This window comes from Mus musculus, chromosome 2 (genome assembly GCF_000001635.26).
Source record: "Mus musculus strain C57BL/6J chromosome 2, GRCm38.p6 C57BL/6J".
In the NCBI taxonomy this organism is placed as follows: domain Eukaryota; kingdom Metazoa; phylum Chordata; class Mammalia; order Rodentia; family Muridae; genus Mus; species Mus musculus.
This window is the reverse complement of record NC_000068.7, coordinates 103266887-103285022: the sequence shown is the minus strand read 5'-3', so window position 1 is coordinate 103285022 and position 18136 is coordinate 103266887. Positions and strand designations below refer to the sequence as shown.

Genomic DNA, 18136 nt, shown 5'->3' with positions numbered 1-18136 from the left:
TCAGTGACCATAAGAGGTCAACAATTACAAGTGGCGTCTGGCCCAGTTCAACCCCGAAGTGCTGCTCTGTCCTCAAGACCCATAGTTGGTACTCAGCTCAGTGAATGTATGGGTGTATTATATGCTTTCTCAAGGTTATATATATTTTCTTGATATGTTTTCACACAGAACCAACTAGAGGAGCTGAAGTGTGTAGTTAGGTGTGCGCGCCCATGTGTGTGTGTCTGTATGGAATATTTTGAGGGGAAGGGCCATTCTGTTGACATGGGTAACACCTGAGGATGTAAAAATTCCTCCAAATAGGACAAAAACAAAACAAAAAACAAAACCCACAAAAACTGAAAAGCAAACAAAAAACCCCCATCCATGACCTGTGGCTATCCACACTGCGTCATTTTATAAAGATGGAGGGGACGTGCTTCTCTGCCTCTTGGCTAAGATGAAGTGTGAGGGAGGTGAGCCTGTGAATAGACTCACTAAGCTTCAGAAGAAGCCTTCCCCCACCCGCATGACTGCACACACACCTGGGCTCTAACTTGCAGTGTGGGGGTTGTCCAGTTTAAGAGTAAGCACATCACAAGTGTTATGGATTTTTTTCTGAGATGTAAAATTTTTACATCGTTCCAATGTTCCATACTGGCTCTTGATGAAAACTGTTTTCCTGGGTCCCAAGGCTTCGAAGCCAAGGCACTTGTCTTGAGGATGATTTCAAAGCCTGTTGGATCTTCCAGGTCTCTATCAGAAGAGATGCTAGCTATAACGTTTTAGCAGAACACAAAAATCTTAGTTTTTCGTACTAGAAAGATGAAGTGTCTGCCATAGAAATGAAAGGATTACTAATCTTAGCCCAGAGCCAAAAAGCTTAAGGAGCTCTACTTAGATTGGATGGAGGCTCTCAGTTGACCAGTTGACCCCACGGAGAACGGGGCACTGAGGAAATGTTCCTCGTCCCTAAGTGCAGAGGCTACTTGTGTGGGGACTCACAACGTTGTCTCACACAGGGGCTAGGTCTGAGATTTCACTGATCGAAATTCCACCTCAAATAAGACCTCTCTGGTATTTTCACTTTTGTGAAGCACTTGGATGCTGGCCAGGCTTGCCCTGCAAGCAAGCATTGTGTTTTCCTCCCGGCTTCGTTTCTGATCAGAGATTATTCATTTATGAATGGGTGGCTGTAAAAACTTGCCTCATGCATATGAAAATTGAACCTGGAAAATTTTAATTGCCATGAGTTTTGCTTTTGCTGAAAGGGCTGTGGCAATGGGTGGAAGGGCACGTTCCTTTTTTCCTTTCTTTCTTTTTGTCTTTCTTTCTTTCTTTCCCAAATGAACTCTATGTTCTCCACTCTCCAGTGACATTTGTCTACGAGGCATAGATTTAAGGACTGTTTGATCCCTTGCAGATCATGATTCTGGAAGGAAGTGGTGTAATGAATCTCAACCCAGCCAACAACCTCCTTCACCAGCAACCAGCCTGGACGGACAGCTACCCCACATGCAATGGTAAGGCTTATCCTCTCCTGGTCTTCCTTTGTTTCCAACTTGATACTTGGAAAACAGAGGCTTTATTCATGGGTTACATGGAGGCTAAGAACAGCTCTCTCTCTCTCTCTCTCTCTCTCTCTCTCTCTCTCTCTCTCTCTGTCTCCTGATCATTGAACCCAATGTCTTGCCTAATCATAGACCCTACAACTGATCTATACATTCTCATAGGAGGAAACTTTTAATGTTGAAGGGCTCTGTGGGCTTCCAGAGCTCTATGTTCAAAGCCCATTTGTGACAGACCACCATCTTCTTCCAAAATGAAAAGATCTGGGTTGGTAAAAGGTGTTAGATGTGATATCCCAAGGGATGGGAGACTCCTTGTTGAAGCTTTCAAGTAGTGTTTCATTAGGATATCAAGACAAGTACACACATGTGTATTTAAAACAGAGAGAGAGAGAGAGGGAGAGAGAGAGGGAGGGAGGGAGGGAGGGAGGGAGGGAGAGAGAGAGAGAGAGAGAGAGAGAGAGAGAGAGAGAGAGAGAAGAGAGATTGCTTGTTTTCTCTCACTTCCCAGTTTAAGGAAGAGATAGACCTAGGAAACTAGGTGAACTAGGTGTTGTCTTCTAGTGCTTTACTCTGGAACGTACAGACTCAAAGTAGGAGGACCTGGTGACAAGACTTGTGGGTAATGTTTGGTGATCCAGCCTGTGGCTCACAGTGAAAGCCGAATCCGGGGCCCTGTGCTTCACTGTGAAGGCATTCAGTGTAGCCAGGCTGCTGGCACTCAGTGCGCTCCTCACCTGCTGCTAATTTCCCCTCCAGAGCTGCTGCTGCTGTTCACACATTTACCTTACCACACAGATGTGTCCTGTCAGAGAGAAGAGCTTGAGAAGCAAGAGTGAGGGTAACGATAGGGTGACATTCTCCGCTGAGTGGCCTGTCCACGTGGCACTCCTCTTTTAACTTGGAATCTCAGCCAAGCATGGCAGGAAGCGTGAATGGGTGGCCTTCCTGTTTTAGATTACTTGTCTCCTCAAACTGCTGTCCTTTCTGGACAGTTACATAGTTTGTGGCAGACCTCGAACTTGCTGTGGGGAACTAGGAAAAAAAAAAAAAAATCTAAAGAGAGCAGGAAGTCTTGGCATGCCCCAGGCATTGTCTCACTGTTGGCTTTAGAGAAAGCTGGAGCAGTAGATACAGCAGGAGTACAGTTCAGACGTCACTTTTATTTCTTTAACTCTGGAGGTCCCAAAGAAGTCCCCGGTCTTTATCAAGACTGAAGGGGAGAAGACAATTGAATGGGAGAGTACAGCACCCTCTGGGTTTTCAGTTTTCCTGACAAGAGGGACACTGATGATCCTCTGCTTGAGGAGGGAGGCATCTTCTCCTAGCCAACCTCAGGCAAGTTTCTGTCTCTCCTCTCTCGGGTTTGGGGTTTGTACAGAATATCAAAACAGTAATTAGGTTCACATTGAGTGCACAGGAGATGGGATCCCAGCCCTGCCACAGATAGCAGTGGGATTGTTTTAGGAATAGAGGCCACCAGCCAACAACAACAACAACAACAACAACAACAACAACAACAACAGTTCTCATCTTTAAATAGTGTCACATGTGAGGTACAATAATAATAAAAATAGTAGTAAGGACTTGGAAACATCCACTATAAACTTTGTATTTTATTGTTTCTATGTCTCCAAAGTATAGCCTATGCTTTCCCATCCTTACTCCCCTTGTCCTGTCGCTGTACCCTGTAGGAGAGGGTGTGGGGATGCTTTTGCTATTTTTCTTGTAAATACATTTTCCTCACAGAACACTGTCCCCTGATCATGGCTCGGCTGTGGCTGCTGGAATTTGGAGTAGCTATGAGTACTCATAGGAGACCAAATTTGGGTCAACTGTGTACAGTTCTCTTAAGTGAGCACGAGGTAGCCATGTGCAGAGACCACTAACATGTATCATGTTCATCAGTTTACCCACCGGAATGCACTTCACATCTTCATCCAAATTACCTCACAGTGCATATCTATATTCCTGCACTATTTGCTCTTCAGCTGAAACGGAATCATATTGATTATGTAGTGAGCTTCCATTATGGCTCCAGTGGAGTTTTTATGGATATATGAAGATGAGTAAGATTGGAGTCCATGACCTTGGACATACAGTTTGCAAAGGAGAACAAGCCAGGACTCAGAGATCTATAAAGATAAGCAAGGCAGGACAGGTGCCGTGGATAGAAATCACAAGCTCGATTCCTGGAGGTTCAGGTCTCAAGGTAAGTTAGGGAAATGGTGGTGGCTCTGAGTTCAAAGGAAAGGGAGCCAGGAGCTCAGCAGCAGTAAAGGGGAGGGTAGAAAGGGACCTGGGGACAGACAGCACAGAAAAAAACCACAGAGGACATAGGTCACTTCAAAAACAGTTAGCAAAGTGCTCTGATGCCTGGCGTGGCAGTTCTGTATCTTATTTCAGGGGATAGTGGGACGCTACTGAAGGAAACTGAGTGGCAGCTGGGTGTTGGAGTAGCGATAGCCATCATCCAGGGGTGAATGGATGGTGTCACTTCAGAGAAGAGCAAAGCTATCCGAGAAAAAGAAGCCTAATTTAAGGCCCCACTTTTGGTTAAAAATAATCTGTATTTGAGGAAGTTCAGCTTTTGTCTCTCTGTCTCTCTGTCTCTGTCACTGTCTCTGTCTCTCTGTCTCTCTGTCTCTCTGTCTCTGTCTCTGTCTCTCTCTCTCTCTGCGTGTATGTGTGTGTGTAAGAGGTTTAAAAAGAGTGGTAGAGAAGAACTATCTTCAGCCCTCTGCATCCCAGGTTTCCATACCTACAGACTCAACTAAATCCGAATTAAAAAAAAGAAATGCATCTAGGGGCTGGAGAGATTGCCTACCACTAAAGTGCTTGCTGGGCAAATATAAGAATCTGAGTTCAGAGTACTTGAGAGCTAGGCAGATGTGGTAGTTTGCATCTGTAATTCCAGCACTGGAAGGCAGATAGGTGGACAACAGTATCGCTCTGGCCAGCCAGTCTAACCAAATCAGTGAGCGCCTGGTTCAGTGAGCAAACCAGTCTCAAAAAACAAGATGGAGAGCTATGCTAAACACCAGAAGGTGACTTCTGGTCCCCATACACCCACTTAATACACACGCACATGCACTTGTATATGTACAAATCCACACACACACATACACACACACTGCATCTGAACTGAGCAAATACATAATCTTCTCTTGTCATCATTTTCTAAACAGTCTAGCAGTAACTATGTACAGAGCATTTACATTGTTGTGGGGCTTGTAGTTACTCTAGAGATTTTAAAATGCAGTGGGAAATATGTAGGTTATATGCAAATATGGCATTATATAAGGGATGTTTTTGGTATTCATGAGATGTTCTGACAAAGTTAATGTATTTGCATGAGTACAGTCATCTAGAAAGTAGATGAAACTATAACCAATTCTTTCATGTTGGTGCTTCTTTGAGGGTAGCGTAGAGTGAGCTCAGAGTACTTCAGATATCATGTGCTATCTAGTATTCAGAGATGGACACCACACTAGGAAGAATATGAAAATGCCCTACCACAACTGGGTAAAACCCCCACATGCTAGGAGCCTGCCATCCAGAGCACATTCTGTATTCAGCTCCTGTGCTGATGCTCACAGGACAGGGGCTATGGTTGAGGTCCCCATGACATTACCCACAGCCATAATTCTTGTGTCTGAGACCTCTCAGAAGCAAGAAGGGGCCACTCACAGGGTCATGCCCTATTTTGCAGTTTCCAGCGGTTTTTTTGGAAGCCAGTGGCATGAAATCCACCCTCAGTACTGGACCAAATACCAGGTGTGGGAATGGCTGCAGCACCTCCTGGACACCAACCAGCTAGACGCTAGCTGCATCCCTTTCCAGGAGTTCGACATTAGCGGAGAACACCTGTGCAGCATGAGTCTGCAGGAGTTCACGAGGGCAGCAGGCTCAGCTGGGCAGCTGCTCTACAGCAACCTACAGCATCTCAAGTGGAACGGTGAGTCGTGCCTGGGAAGAGCAGGGGTTTCACAGCAGGTAGGGCTCCTTCTCAGGAGTGACAACTCCAAATGACTGTTTTCCAGGACAGGGAAGTAGCAGAGAGAGGAGAGGAGAGGTATAAAGCCTAGGGTATGGTATGTGTCTAATTCCTTAGAAACATTCATGGAACTCTTTTTGTGGGTACCTTCATTTCCAGAGAGACAGAACTAGCTGAGTTATCCACAGGGTACATGTCACAGTAAGACAAGATTTTCATACACACACACACACACACGTGTGTGTGTGTGTGTGTGTGTGTGTGTGTGTGTTTACTCAAGGCATTCAAGTGTTTTACCTGTGTGCTTGTGTCTGTTTCATATGTGTCCCTGGTGTTCATGAAGAGATCAGAAGAGGGTGTTGGATCTCCTAGAACTGGAGTTATAGATGGTTGTGAACCACCAAATGGATACTGGGTACTGAATCTGGATCCTCTACAAAAGCATCAAGACCCTTTAGCTTCTGAGTCATCTCTCCAGGCCTCCTTTACATTTTCTGACAGAGTCTAATAAACTTCATTTTCAGCCATTCATTTGCTTGTTAAAGATCATCAATAATAAGAACAAAATAATTTAAAAAAAATATTGGCCTAAGTTTTAAAATTGTAATTAGAAAAATTTTTTGTCCTGTTATCTTGAGATCTGGTTGGACTTTGTAGTTCTATAACTGGCCTTGAATTCTCTCTGTCACTCAGACTGCCTCTAAACTCAAAGTTCTCTTTAATTATCCTTCCAAGTTCTAGGATTACAGGAATGAACTAGTACACCCACCCCAGACCCAGGTTCTTAAAATAGAAGTCCAGTGTATATAAGAAGGCCACTGAAACTAGATCTGTGTATGTGGAGGGGAGAAGGCTAGTCCCACCTCTCCCCGTTTCCTTTAATGCATAGAACAGGGGCTAGAGAGGTGGCTCAACAGTTAAAAGCATGCACTGCTCTTGCAGAGTTGGTTCTCCACACCCATTTTAGGGGTCTTACAAGCTCCTATAACTTCAGTTTCAGAGTATCCAATGCCTATGACGAGCCATACTGCATCTGTGCTCATGTGCACATACCTACACACAGAGGCATACACGTGAGGACATGCACAATACAAAAAAATTAAAAAATAAATATTTAAAAATAGATCTATAATAAAAATATTTCTAGATACACAGGGTGTTTCTGCATTGATTTCTGGAATAGTTCCTAAAACCTCAAGGCTTTCTCCTCAGGTCTCACCCTCACACAGAGGCCACCTTGCAAATTGTCTATGGTGACAGTCTACACACACACACACACACACACACACACACACACACACACAGATAGAGAGAGAGACAGAGACAGAGACAGAGACAGAGGCAGAGACAGAGGCAGAAAGAGAGAGTGTTGACCCATTGGAAAGTGTGTTTATGTCTCAGCAAAGCTTGTGTTTGACAAGTAACTAGGGCTCAGTAAATGTGAGCTCTAGAGCTGTGTGGACAGCCTGTCATCAGCAGGGAGTGAGGCAGTGACGCTGGCAGCTACCATGCCATTTTGGATGACCTCATCTGGCACCCTGGCATTCTCTTCTTTTCACTCACCTCATGGTGGTGGTTACTCATTTTTGTTTTTTCTAGAATCAAACAAAACAAGGCTCTATTATTTAAATAACCCTCAGGAATCTTTGCAACAAGCAGACATACATTTGAAGAATTAGAAGTACCACCTCTAATTGTGTCTACTTCTGGGAAGCTTTGTTCTGACTGAAACCTGAGGCAGGGAGGCCTGGGAGGTGTGGTGGCCATCTTTGGCCCTCTATTACTTGTTTTGTCTTGCTGTTCTTACCTGTGAGTGCAAAATGGTAGGAGTTTCCAGTCTAGGCTTCTTGTTTGAATTTCTATACGTATTCTATTAATTGAAATTTGTTATGGATATATTTATGTGAACTGATTTTTATGGAAAAATGCTGTGCCCATTTTAAAGATGGGAGAACTGAAGGTAAGAAATATGAACTATCGAACTATCAGTAATTCCTGTGGGGGAAGAAAATCACTACTTACTCACTTACTTGTGTGCCTTTACACATCATATTCAAGAGGAGTTACAAACAAAGATGAGGTTATGTGGCAGGAACCATGCGTGTGAGTGCTGAAGGCACAGGTAAAGGAACACCCATGGTATTTCATCCAGATGTGTCCTACAGATGAATCTAATAAAGGTGGGGTCAACTGAGCTTAAGATCAAAGACTTAAGTGCTAGAGAAGTTAAAACACCTTTCTGTGCATTCTCACTCCCATTTCAGATGATGTCTTAGTGTGAGAAAGTACCATAGGGCTCATAGAAGGAACTCTACCCTCTTCAATCCCCTGAATTTACAGAAGAGATGGAGACTAGACTAGCAAATGCATTTCAACTCCAAGTATTGGAGAAGATGGCCTTCTGGTTTACGACATTCTTTACTTCTACCACCCAAAGATCCCACTGGAGCAGATGCCCCATGTTACTGGTTTTCTGGGATCAGAGATGGTCCCAGGCTTTGATGTGCCGAGACTCACCAGGGAGACTTCCATGGGCCAACAAGGAAGGCAGCAAGATGGCAGAAGCTCTTCAAAGCAGCCAGCTCTGTCCTTATTGAAGTGTCAGGTTTTAACTCCCACTGAATTTGCCATCTGTCCTTCACAGGCCAATGCAGCAGTGACCTTTTCCAGTCCGCACACAATGTCATTGTCAAGACTGAACAAACCGGTGAGTGCTGAGAGGCTGAGGGAGCCAGCTCAGCCAGGTAGAGCCCTGGGGAGAGTCAGGGGGAGGGAGAACAGGAGACTGTGGCAGAAGAGGAATCCATGGAGGTGTCTTCCCTGCCTCCAGTGGGCCACTCCATTGGAGGCCTCTTTCTTGACCTTGGGACCACCAATTCAGTCTAGTGTGTGTGGTGAGCTGTCCTGCTGCCAGCAGCACCTTGTGCCTGTCTGCCAGTCATAGCACCAGCCAGATCCAAGGCTAGTAGCCAGGTAAACACAGATTTTAAGGTGGTCTTCCTTTCCAGAAAGAGTAAGGCTCAGGTCAGAAAATTAAGGGGAAAGAAGAGAGTCTTTGTTCTCCTACCTCTGTGGGAGTGAGCTTCACAGGGAGGGAGCTGCTGTCTTGATGTTGTAGCAGCATAGTGCCTGGGCCCAAGTGAGCTTCCACAGGGACGTTTAAAGGTGGCTAGAGAGGCCAATCTCCATCTTGAGGCCATTTCTACTTGAAAGATTCTGTCTTGGGCTCTGAGCAAAGTCTATAGTTTCATAATGTCTACATTTATTTTTAGTTTATTTCCTCTGTGCCACAAACTCCTTGCTACTTTTAACAATGTCAGCCCATTTTTATTCTCCCAGCATCATGAGAACAGCTTTGTTAATGTTAATGTCCTAACCATGTGATCTGCACTCATTACATTTCAGGCTGTAGAATCCTATCCTAGACTAATTCTCTTTTTTCTAGAAATTGCTCCAGCCTGGCTGTCCTCACTTGACATCCTACCACATAATCACCAGAAACAACAACAACAACAAAACACACACACACACACACACACACACACACACACACACCAGAACAAAATAAAACAAAACAAAACCCAACCAACCAACCCAAACATAACATGCAGGTAGCACTGCTCTTGGGTCACTCCCTATGACCACGTCAGATAGATAATACATCACGTGGGCTGACAAACTTCGCCTTAGGTCTCTCTGAGGGTTGTGTGTCAGTTGCCAAGGACAGAATTTGACCTAGGGGTGAATTTTGAGTCACTTGGCACCAAAATTAGCCCATGCAGTTATTTAATCTTTTATAAGGGCCTTGGTCTACCATAATTAAAGAAAAAAAATAGCTCCTGAACATGTTAATTAGGCCTTCCTAGGCCTGTCCTTCAACTTGGGTGCTCTGTGTTTTGTAGGCCTGCCTAGGTTCTGGAAACAGATTACGATTTGGCTTAGAGAATGGCCTTGGCCTTACATATAGCCCCACTGTACGGGCCAGGGTGATATTGGAGAGGCCCCAAAGAAGCTGGTAAACCTCCTTGACCGACTGGACATTCTTGTGTTGCTGGTTTGGAAAAATTGAGCACCAGGGTGGAGAAGGTCCACCCTGGGAAATGGGGAGAACCTACTCAGAGGGGCCACCCTCCCAAGCTCTCTAGAGGTTGTTTTTAGAGACAACAACAGATGTACAAGGTGACCCAACAAGGACAGAGGGTGTAACCCCAAAACATTGGGCTTGGAGTGTCCAAATACATATCTGTGAGTTCAAATACCAGCTAAATCCCCATGTCATAAACAGGAGGACTTAGCCAGTGAGTCAGGTTTTAGACCATTTATGCCATTAAAAACAAGACAGAGCTCAGCCAGTAGCTTGTCATCCTGGTCCTCACATGTGGAACCTAGGTATCAGGAAAACCGAAGCAGCCCAGAGTGGGGGCCAAGGACTTCATGCCAGGAAGAAGGTGGGTGCATCAGGCTCTTGGCCAGCCTGAGAGTGCTTGTGTTGGAAGCAGGCCTGGATCTGATGATCATGTGGGAGTTGGGCTTACTTGGAGTAGGTGGAAGGGAGTTTCCTTCTGATCCGAATGAAAGCTGAAGTGTTGTGTCTCACTTGGACTAACTTGAGACATGGGGTAAAGGAGAAGAAGCAGGGAGTGAGGGAGTGATTTCAGCTTCTCCCAGAGATGAAGCAAAGGCCCACCCATAAAAGCGATTTATGTGATTTAGTAACATTTCCCTGCTTCTGAATTTTGAGAATTCTATATCACTCCTTAAGCTACTCAGAGAAAGCCTAGACTGCAGTGGCTGCCAGTCAACTGAAGGGAAATTTACTCTTCTGAATCCCAGCAGTGAAGGAATTGTTGGAAAACTGGCCAGTTTTTTTCTTTTTTTTTCTTTTCCTTTTCTGAAAGAAACACATCAATTCCCCAAGAAAGAAGAATGTTCACCAACTCATCACCATACATGTGCTCATCTCCAGCAAAGCTTTCCTTCCATTCCAGACTAAAATTATCCTGGTGATTAGGTGGTAGGATAATTGTGTCGTACTTGACAGTGAGGAAAGCCAGGCTGGAGCAATTTCTAGAAAAAAAAGAGAATTAGTCTAGGATAGGATTCTACAGCCTGAAATGTAGTAAGTGCAGATCACATGGTCAAGACATTAACAAAGCTGTTCTCATGATGCTAGGAGAATAAAAATGGGCTGACATTGTTGTAAAGTAGCAGATAATTGAAGCCGAGTCTTTCTTCCTCCTCCTCTTGGCTGCCCTTCCTTTCCCCATTACCTCTTAGATGAGCAGACACCTAGAATGGGAACTCTTCCACCCAGGGATAACAGTTGTTGATGTTCCCCATTCTTTATCCCTTGTAGATCCTTCCATCATGAACACATGGAAAGAAGAAAACTATCTCTATGATCCCAGCTATGGTAGCACAGTAGGTAACTACCTCCCCGACTCTAAAGGGCCTTTTATACTCTGCCTCAGTGCCGTGTCATCAGGAGGGTCTCTCAATGCCCCTTCCCTTTCTGTTTCCTGCAGATCTGTTGGACAGTAAGACTTTCTGCCGGGCTCAGATCTCCATGACAACCTCCAGTCACCTTCCAGTTGGTAAGTTGTCCAGACACGGGCTGGGCTTGCCTTCCACCTGTGCTTACTAATTATCAATAAAACTTACCACCACCCACATTTCTACCTCACCGGAGCCTTTCTCATTAAAAAGCCAGGGAGTGAACTGAGTTGCCATCAGCATGAGCAGCCGCTCTTCCCAGCCAGCCATACACCAAAGCTTATCTGGTCACATTCCTCAGTGCTCTCCTGTAGCATCTGTTTCACTAGTTTCTTGAGACAATGAAAACTCCTTGTGGTCCCTCTATTTTGAACATAGATTTGCATTGGAGACAAACCTGGTAAATTTATTTGTACTTAAATTCAGGAGAAGGCTAGATTTAATTTTCAATTGCATCCCAAATACACATTTTGAACTACAGTTGGCTTTAAAGAACTCAAAACACCTCTGGACCTATGGGCCTGGTCTACAGGTAGAGTGATTTGGAAGTCTGGATAGAAGGCCTGAACTCGAAGCCCCCTTCCCACCTTTACTTGAAGCCTAATCTTGATGTCTCATCAGCATTCTGTAATCAGAGAATCTGCCCTGTGTCAACTATATTTGCATTGAGTGTATTGGTTGGCGACTGGATACAACTAGGGGTTATTCATGATGCTTTGTCAAAGGTTACAGCAAGATTGGCACACTGGGGGTTGGGTGTGGGAGAGGGCTTTCAGCCAGTAGTGCATTTATATGTATGCTATAAGAATTAGCTGAACAAAAGATTTTTGTGTTGTTCCTTGCCCTGGCCACTTCTAGACCTTTTTAGGTCTGTGAAGCTGAGCCATCGTTTGTAGCAGAAGTGTTCCTCAGGAATTGACCTTGGGGATGGTGACAGAACTGGAAATTAGCAGTGTCTGTGTGAAAGAAAGGGTGGACTTAATAACTCTCCATCGTCATTTGCTTTAGTTGAGTGTGTTGTGTGAATTGAACTCATCAGAGCTTTTAGTTAGAAGTTTTGTGCAGGCCAGGTCCCTTGAAAGTGAGAACTAGGAGCTAGTTTAAGCACTTCAGGAATTGTGGTTGAGATTTGAAGCAGCCCTCTCCCAACCCCCACAGAGCCCTCAATGTGAATCCCTTGAAGTGTTTTGTGTAAATCAGGAAGGGATATTTTCCTTCCACCACATCTGCCACTATGGAAGACACGTCCATCTGGATAATTTTCTGTGGCAACGGTTGCCACCTACCTAGAGAAGACTAGCAGCTTCAGGGCTGAGGAAGGCACCCAAGTCACCCTCTAGTTTCTACTCCAACTTCCGGTAGTTGTCACCTTCCCTGTCTTTCCTGTTGTGTCTTTAACATGTGACAGAAGATGTCAAGTAATGATAAAGTTGAACCAACTGCTTTGAGAGCCTCCAGGGTTTTTAAGTTCTCCAGACTCCTAGGAAGTCAGGGCCTTGCCACCTCACATCCATGTCTGCTTCCCCTTTGGTGCCTTACATCTTCTAGGATCTCAGAACAGCAGTGGCTCAAGGCAGCAGATTATGCCCGCATGCCGTCACAGCAAGGTGTCGCTGTCTTCCGGATCTATCTAGTATGGTTTTACATGGTCCTTAAAATGAAATTTATGAATATTCTTCTCCACTTCCTACCCACCCCTGCCCCCATTTTCACCCGCCTTAGTATCAGGTTAGAAAACGAGACAGATAATCCAAGCCCTCTAATCAGAGTTAGTTTCCTAAAAAAACCAAAACCAACCAAACAAACAAACAAAAACCAAAACAAACAAACAAAACAAAACAAAAAACAGCTCTGTAGTTGGTGTATTCTTTGGAGTCTTAGGTCTGGCAAAATATTAATTGCAACCATGCACAAATCAGTTCCTTCCAGAATAGTTTGATTTCTACTGGATGGAGCCAGAATGCCCCCAAAGACCTTTACCATCTGTCCTACTTTTGCCATATCAAGTTCCTATAAAATAGGGTGCAGTTAAACATCTTTCTATGTTTTCATGCAAGTTGAAGCTGCGTTAAGGTGAGGCTTGTGTCAACTGATGGTCTCCTTGATAGTGCCAGCGTGGAAGAGAGCTTCGTTTTGATTTAGTTTATCTGCCCATCCCATAAAATGGCTGCTGCCACCAGTGCTCTGATCTGCTCAACAGTCCCGAAGCCAGTCATGCCAACTCAGGCTTGATGTGTTTATCTACTGACTTGTTGAGCCTCCAGCTAGGGTGGCACGGTCTATTAGAACACCGAAATTTGTATATCCCGTAAAGGAATGGCTCACAGCTGACTCATATGCAAATCCATCTAATCTCTGCTCTCTTGCGAAGTAGCTAGGCCGAAGGCATAGGCTTCCACTTACACAGCAAACTTGGGGTGTCTTATAGCTTCCACCTGGACCCACAGACACCTTGACCCCAAGTGTCTCCCTTCCCTGGGGAGGGAAACAAGAGAAAGCCAGGCTGGACAACCTCTGTAGAGCTAACCATTATTTTATAAAGATGAATCACCTGACCACAGGGCTACTTCAAAGGTAGCTTTTATTTTGTGGCAGTGGGGAGGACAGGGGGGTGGAAGAGAGGCAGTTGTATTAAATGAGCCCCTAGATCAAAAGGTTTTTGAGCTAAGGCTGGTAGGGTTTTTGTGGCTTCCTTTGCCTATTGGCAAGAGAAGAGTATCTGAAAGAAACTCATCTTTTTTCCCAATTGCTTATTTTTCCATGTGATGACAAGAACAAGTGTGTGTGTGTGTGCATGTGTGTGTATGTGTGTGTGTGTATGAGTGTGTGTAGAATTTCCCTAGTCTTTTAATCTAGAGTTTGTGAACCCCCTGAATGAGCCAGAGATCCCTGAAATGACTAACCAAATTCCATTAGAATAACACACTTGCATTTTCTGGGGGAGAATATTTAGGAATTCATCCACGTAAGGCTACCATAACCCCCCAAGTGATGGACTCTCTTGTCAGGTTGGAGCCCTCATGCATGAACTGAGGCCAGTGTGCCAGGAACTGTGTGGTTTTCTGAAGCTATCCCTGGCTCTGAAATCATGGCCCTGTTCCCTCCTGGATCTCATTGGAGAATGAGCTTTGCTTGTGGCCTGCTGGGTAAATGCCACTCTTTGTCTCCAGAACAACGTGGCCCTGTCAGGGTGATGTATCACTGGGAAACCAAACGGGGTGGGTGCCAGACCTGTTTTAATGTCATCATGTCCTGGTGGGGTGTTGCAACCTTGCCCTGTCAACTGCAGGGGGCCAAGAGGTGTCCTTCCCAGTTCCGTGTATCGGTCCTTCTGAATTTCAGAGAAAGCCACATAGGGCCAGGCCCTGCTGGTATCCATGCCAGGAGAGAAATTCTTACTCAGAATGGGGAGTTTCTCTTTTGTTTAATTCCTTTTCCTGCCCCCTCGTAGCTTTGGGGATGTGGAAGTGTGAGGTGCTTAGGGATCTGATGGGTGGAGGCGCCCCCATCAGCACCACACACCAGGAATTACAGCAGTAGGACAAGGGAATGATGGCTTTGTTTTCTGTTGATGAAGACACTGTGGAAGTAGATGGACTCTTCAGAAGGCGTTCGAGAAGTGTGTAGTGTGACCAAATTGCCTCCCTTTAGGAAAGAATCATGAGCAAAGCTTCTAGGAGCCGACCATTGATACTTCCAGGCCATTTCCTGAATCCTTTATAGATGCAAACTGTGCATGATAGTAGTACTAAACGAATTATATAATACTACCTACTTTATATTGTTATTGTATGAATGATAGAAACTATGTAAAGTGTTCAGTATGGTGCCTGGCACATGGCAAGAACTCAATAATTAGGAGTGGTTTTCTTAACTATTTTGTTTCACCTTATCGTATCACTTTAGCTTTTGTGGTACTGGGGGTCAACCTTTGTGCAAGTGCTCTAATGCTGAGCCATATCTGCAATCCTCTTAATCGATTTAACTGGAAATAGAATAGCAACTTCTTCTATCAGATGCAAGCCTGGGCCCCCTCCCTGTGCACACACTGTTAATGCATCTAGAATGCTGTTGAAAACCTCACCAGAGAACCCTAGACTAGAAAGCTTGGCTATAATATCACAAGAAGAGATCTGTTTTGCTTAATTTCTGTAGTGGATTGTCTTGTGTTTAGGGACTATTTTATGATTATGGGGTTTGGGATGAGCTCAACAATGGTCTTCACAACACCTGAGGTGCCCTTGGACATATACAAATATAGACACACAGATACAGAGAAATCACACACACACACACACACATATACATGAGGGAGAGCACTATGTTGTTAGTTTTTTAAGAAGAGGTTTTTAAATGCATTTATTCTATGCACATGAGTGTTTTGTCTGTACACATACACACACACACACACACACTTACCATGTATGTTCCTGGTGCTCATGGCAGTCAGAAGAGAGTATCAGGCCTCCTAGAACTAGAGTTACAGGTAGTTATGTACCATCATGTGTGTATTGGGAACCAAATTCTTGTCCTCTTGAAAGAGCAACAAGTATGCTTTTAACTGCCGAGTCATCTCTCCAGCTCTGCCTCCTTTAATTGATCCATAATAACAATATATTTATGAGTTATGCTGTGACAGCTTGGTATTTGTGAATAATAAGTGATAACTAAGACAGATGCATTGGCTCCCCAATCTCTGAAATGTTCCTCATCTGAGTGCTGGGAACCTTGGGACTTCTTGGTTCTGGTTCTTTGTAAGCTATGTAATAAATCACCATGCGCTATATTTTCATCCCATTGGCTGGCAGAACAATAGACTTTGTTCTTCCAGAGTAACTACATTTTGTAGAGCGTCACCAGCCTCCTGCTGTCCCTCTTGTCCCCTCTTGATCCCTTCATCATTCAACTTTTGTTTCACTGGGATTAAACTTTTCAACCTGTCATCCGTACCTGAGAACATAGTGTTTTTAAGACAAATTTTTACATCAGAGAGCTGTCTCTGTCTCTTCCTCCATGGAGATAGTGAAAGAATTACCATAAGGAGTCATTTGTTAAACTAATCTGTGTTTCCATAGTCCACCTAGGCGGTCTGTGCAGAGCTCAGGCCACTCAATGGCCCCTTTGTCAAGGTGATTAAAATGTATCTTTGCATGCCAAAAAAATGGCACTCCTCTGGCTTAAATGGTATCCTTCTTTGTTATAAGTGTTTACATTTTTTAATTATGTTATAAAAACATCCTTTAGATGACCTAAGTCTTTCCATGGCTTGCTGTTTCTCTCCGAATGAGGCAGAAGAGAGGCCTTTCAAAAAATTCCTGTAAGGCATTAGTGGCCAGACTTCAGCTCCCATCTCTTGTCTCCTTGTCCGCATCCACACTGGCTTCTTTCTGTCCTGTGTAAAGACTTTGTGCACAGTAACCTCAGGCACTTTGCACCTATTGTCCTCATTTATGCAAAGCTTGTCCTGGGTTCTCTGCATGGCCAACTCTCCCATATTCCTCAGGTTCTATTATCACAGAAGTCTATCTCTCTCTCAATAATAATAAATAATAATAATAATAATGATGATGATAATTGATATATACATATTGGTCCCCATTTCTTACCCTGCATTCTTTTTCTCCATAGCCTTTATTCTTTGTTTTGGCACTGCCACACAGCCAACAGTGCCAGCACACCGTGGGTATTCAGGGAATATTGGCAAAGTGTGTATGAGAAAGATAGTCATAGGAGATATGTAACCTGAGGTGTTCTTCTCTCCTTAGCAGAGTCACCTGATATGAAAAAGGAGCAAGACCACCCTGTAAAGTCCCACACCAAAAAGCACAGTAAGTCCCCTGGTGATGTCGCTTCTGTCTCCGTTCCTTTACCTCTAAATGGGACTTGTTTTCTATCAAGATGACTCCCTATGTGGCTGTTTCTGAAAGTGGGGCTTCTGGGGATTTCTTTGTCATCTTTCTTTCTCTAAAATTAGGATACTAAGTGGATAAGAACTTGTGGGCAGAAGGTTAAAGGTTTTCCTTTGTCCAGGAAAAAAACAGGATGGCCCAAGGAGCAAGATGGAAAGGGGTGGCTGCAGTACAGCACTTGCTCTTGTCCCAAGACATGGCTGTCTGAATGCTCAACTCTGTTCTCAGGGAGTTGGATTTTCCCCAGGGATAAAACCTTAAGAACATATCTGGACTATCAGAGACATAGGTAGAGAGGCACAGAGAAGCATAAGGATTGTAAAATCTAGAAGGGATGGGACATCTTTCCTCCCTGCTTTCCAGCATATGCCATAAAAGTGAACCCATGGAGTCCCTCGAGTGGCCTGGGGGAGGGGCGATGACACGAATCTCCTGAAAGTAAAATCAAATTCCAGTAGCTGCCTAGTTTTCAAGTTGGTTCCCCGACCCGTGTGATAACCCACTCTACACAATGTTCTTGGAGTTAGGACTTCAGTGCTCTAGTGCTATCATTTGGATGAAAGCACAGCTGTGGGGACGGCATAACTTAACCAAATGAGGTGCTAGGTAAATGATGGAAGGTGGTTGTCCAAAATGAAGCCCAGGGTATTTGTGAACAATAATTAGAAGCATCTAGGCCTGAATTACATGGTTAACAGCGATTCTTTAGTCCTGGCTTTGCTAGTAGTCAAACTGTGTGGCACTGGCTAAACCACTGAGATTCCCCAGTCCCCAGCTGTATTAGTTGTTCCTTCTAAAAGCACTATTTGGTGATTCTATATCTCAAGGCAGAGGCTGTCACTCCACATTCGTTCTCTCTGTCCTGTTCTCTGATTTGCACCCTTGCTAAGCCATTGTGTCTTGCTTTCCACCAGACCCAAGAGGCACTCACTTATGGGAGTTCATCCGAGACATTCTCTTGAGCCCAGACAAGAACCCAGGACTGATCAAATGGGAAGACCGTTCGGAAGGCATCTTCAGGTTCCTGAAGTCAGAAGCTGTGGCTCAGCTGTGGGGGAAAAAGAAAAATAACAGTAGCATGACATACGAGAAGCTCAGCCGGGCTATGAGGTGAGCTAATTCACGTTCTTCCATGGCCAGGCCAAGAGCTGGTGCTCCCTGCCCGCTCAGGCTGAATGGCCACCTTACTT

At 44.5% G+C, this 18136-nt stretch overlaps 1 protein-coding gene across 9 annotated transcripts in view; it reads left to right on the top strand.

Annotated features, from left to right (window-relative positions):
- Positions 1-18136, top strand: part of Ehf (ets homologous factor) — a 39845-nt gene that overhangs the window by 18253 nt on the left and 3456 nt on the right. For 7 of the 9 annotated variants that reach the window (XM_006498699.1, XM_006498697.3, XM_006498698.4 and 4 more), the window contains exons 2-8: positions 1403-1502; positions 5260-5505; positions 8189-8251; positions 10901-10969; positions 11070-11138; positions 16803-16865; positions 17861-18056. In XM_006498699.1, the coding sequence (XP_006498762.1) occupies positions 1406-1502; positions 5260-5505; positions 8189-8251; positions 10901-10969; positions 11070-11138; positions 16803-16865; positions 17861-18056 (803 nt within the window). In that variant the 5' untranslated portion in view covers positions 1403-1405. Of the gene's footprint in view, positions 1-991; positions 1009-1402; positions 1503-5259; positions 5506-8188; positions 8252-10900; positions 10970-11069; positions 11139-16802; positions 16866-17860; positions 18057-18136 lie in introns of those variants that run through there. The other 2 variants (XM_006498700.4, XM_006498703.1) reach the window with 2 other exon arrangements.